Source organism: Aplysia californica, unplaced genomic scaffold (assembly GCF_000002075.1).
Source record: "Aplysia californica isolate F4 #8 unplaced genomic scaffold, AplCal3.0 scaffold00059, whole genome shotgun sequence".
In the NCBI taxonomy this organism is placed as follows: Eukaryota; Metazoa; Mollusca; class Gastropoda; order Aplysiida; family Aplysiidae; genus Aplysia; species Aplysia californica.
In genome coordinates, this window is record NW_004797329.1 from 556,257 (window position 1) to 559,097 (window position 2,841).

General features: G+C 40.2%; 1 protein-coding gene across 10 annotated transcripts in view; it reads right to left on the minus strand.

Annotated features, from left to right (window-relative positions):
• Positions 1–2,841, minus strand: part of LOC101856787 (fibroblast growth factor receptor 4) — a 263,607-nt gene that overhangs the window by 123,045 nt on the left and 137,721 nt on the right. For all 10 annotated transcript variants that reach the window (XM_035968427.1, XM_035968429.1, XM_035968428.1 and 7 more), the window contains one exon: positions 2,329–2,564. In XM_035968427.1, coding sequence (XP_035824320.1) covers positions 2,329–2,386 — 58 coding nt within the window. In that variant the 5' untranslated portion in view covers positions 2,387–2,564. The remainder of the gene's footprint in view (positions 1–2,328; positions 2,565–2,841) is intronic.

Sequence of the window (2,841 nt, forward strand, 5' to 3'; positions counted from 1 at the left end):
AGAGAGAGAGAGAGAGAGAGTGAGAGAGAGATGGAGGAGGAGAGTAGGACGGAGAAATGATTAATATTGGTCATGTCGAAGAGTGAGTGGAGAACCAACTTCCAGGAATAATCAAGCAATAACGAAGGCGGTGCAGATTGAAATTCTACCCACGAGACTGACCCCTGGCATACCCGTGAAGCCCATTGACAGATGGGCGTTTTAGCGCTTATGTCGGTGCACGCTTGTCCGATTTTGCAGTTTGTATACTGTATTGGAGTCGACCATTCTCATAACCTTTTTTTTAACACTTGATGCCACTAAGACATTATATGATTCACGTGTTGAAACTTTGGATAGTGTATTTATTTATTTATTTATTTATATACGAGATATTTATATAAGTATGAGCATGATAATAATATGTGAGGCAGCGTGGTGGAATCAGGCTCTCGTCAATTTTTGAACATATTGAGTTATTGGTAAAATCTTAAAGCTTGTTCATTTGTCTTGCTTTCAATGAAAAAATTACCCATCCATCTTCTATAGAAGTGGAGATATTTTGGATTGAAGGAGGTGGGGGTCACCAGATTTAAGAGGTAAAATTTGCGAGAAAGTGGCTGCCAAACTTGGTAAATTCCAAAGCTGGAGAGTCCATGGAAACTGTAAATTTATATTTTTGTTCCTTTAATCAACGTTTTCGGTGAAATCCTCAAAGGAATGTGTTTGTAAAGGGACATAAAAAGTGTTGAGCCAAAAAACAAAAATTTGATCAAATTTGCTTAGCAGGGAGAAAACTGCTGTTTTCTTCGATTTCATTATTTTGACGAGAGCCTGATTCCAACACGCTGACTCACATATGTACATAATATTTATGTTTGTAAAATGTTTAATGTGTTAGGCATGGAGACGACGGCCAGCGAGAGATCCCAAGGCTCAAGTCCTGGATGTCTAATTACCAGTCCTAAAATTAATGCTTGATCAATTTCACTGGTCGATGGTTCTGTGTCTTTCTTATCCGGTTTTCTTCCCGAACCGAACTGTGCAGATCCGACAAGTCGGAAAAGTGAGTTCCCTGCGAGAGCACACGGGTCAGTTGTCTGAGTAGACAGTACAAGTCGATATGACCGAAAGGCGACGGGAAACTGTTGGCTGGTCAGCGAACCACTCAGATGGCATTACTTGTTTTGGAAAGCTCCAGCTTGTGGTTTGGAGAAAGTGTCTTTCGAAAGACACGAGCTCTTGTTAACAGTTTTCGAGGCGTTCTCGAGTGGCCGGACAATTCAATTGGCTAAGCACTTGAGTATGGCGCGGGCAACCGTGGCTTGAATCCATGCAATGTCATTAAAAAAATCTAGATAAGTTGTCTCCGTACCGCGTTTTATTAAGGGGGTATATTTCATTCGACTTTTGTTTTAAAGAGAAGCTATAGGAACTGTTCTAGGAGCATTCTGTGTCGTGTTTTGAAAGGCACTGCACAACAATGAAATGTACGACTAACGGCTACACTGTTTAATAAATTGTATTTTATTTCCCCTTTAGACCATTTAGAATTTACAAAATGAATTTTTTAAATGGCTTGCTCTTCTATTTCTAATTCTAAAAGGACACCAGAAACGCTGTAAGTGCCGTCTATATTAATACGCTTTCGATCCTGTTTTTTAAAGCAAATGACTTAATTCTATACAAAAAGTAGGAACAACGATTGTGCTTAAATATTTACATGATAAACAAACAAAAAATCCTCCCAAAACAAGAAGATCAAGAAACAAAATTTAAAAGAAAACGTTTTCATCAGCGTCACTGGCGTTATTTATAATTTTGCCCGAGGATTGTCAATGACTCTTTGTTTAGAGTGTGAACGATCTTGTAGCATACACGTTATAGCCAACGACACCGACTATGCTTTTAAAACTCTGCGATATCTTCATTCAGGAGTAACACGCTTCTCCCGCGAGTGATGTCACATAAAGTAAAAGAAGAAGTTTCCGCTACGGTATTGATTCATACTCGGAAAACCTGGAATATATTGAATACCCTTTGCTGGCGCTGCGCACAGAATCATGGAATTCAGCTCAGATAGTTTTTAATTTTGTTTTTCAAATCATGTTATAATTTGTTATCCTCCCAGCCGTTTTCGTTTCGTTTATATCCATACAGAGATAGGCTCAAGCTTCAATCCTATTCCATTTCAACGAATCTAGATTGTACACTCACCACTATAGGAAACAAATACCCTTAATCATAGGGGCGCAAGGGAAAGTGCGTGTGTGTGGGGGGGGGGGGGGGTGGGGGGGGGGGGGGGGGGGGTTGAGGGGAGGGGCTGTCACAACAGTTTGATCTACTCACCTTGTATGAGTAATAAAACCACAAAGCTGAATGCTGCGATACAAGGATACGTCCTCATGGTGCGTCCTGAAATATGTGGGTAAGTGACGTCATCTCATAAGATTTTCGGAGATCTAAGTGGAAGATTATGTCGACAGCATCGCGGCTCTCGAAATATCGTCACGTCTGCGCACAATACAGATGACTGGGTACCAATTGTTCGCCTCCGGTTATCGCTTTGTCTCCTCATGTCCCGCCTGTTCCAGAAGATAAAAGGTTAAATTATGCATTACACATTTTTTTATGAAACTAAATATGTATGGGGAATATGACAGCACATAAAATCAAAGGCGTACGAGATGAATTCGGGGGCATTTGAGAAAGACATATTTATGCCCTCATTTCCGAAGAGGAGGTTAGAAAGATCAATAAATCATCACAGCAAGAAAAATAGAAAGAGTAAGAAAAGGGATGAGAAAATATAATCTTTCAAGGAGAGAGAGAGAGAGAGAGAGAGAGAGAGAGACAGAGAGA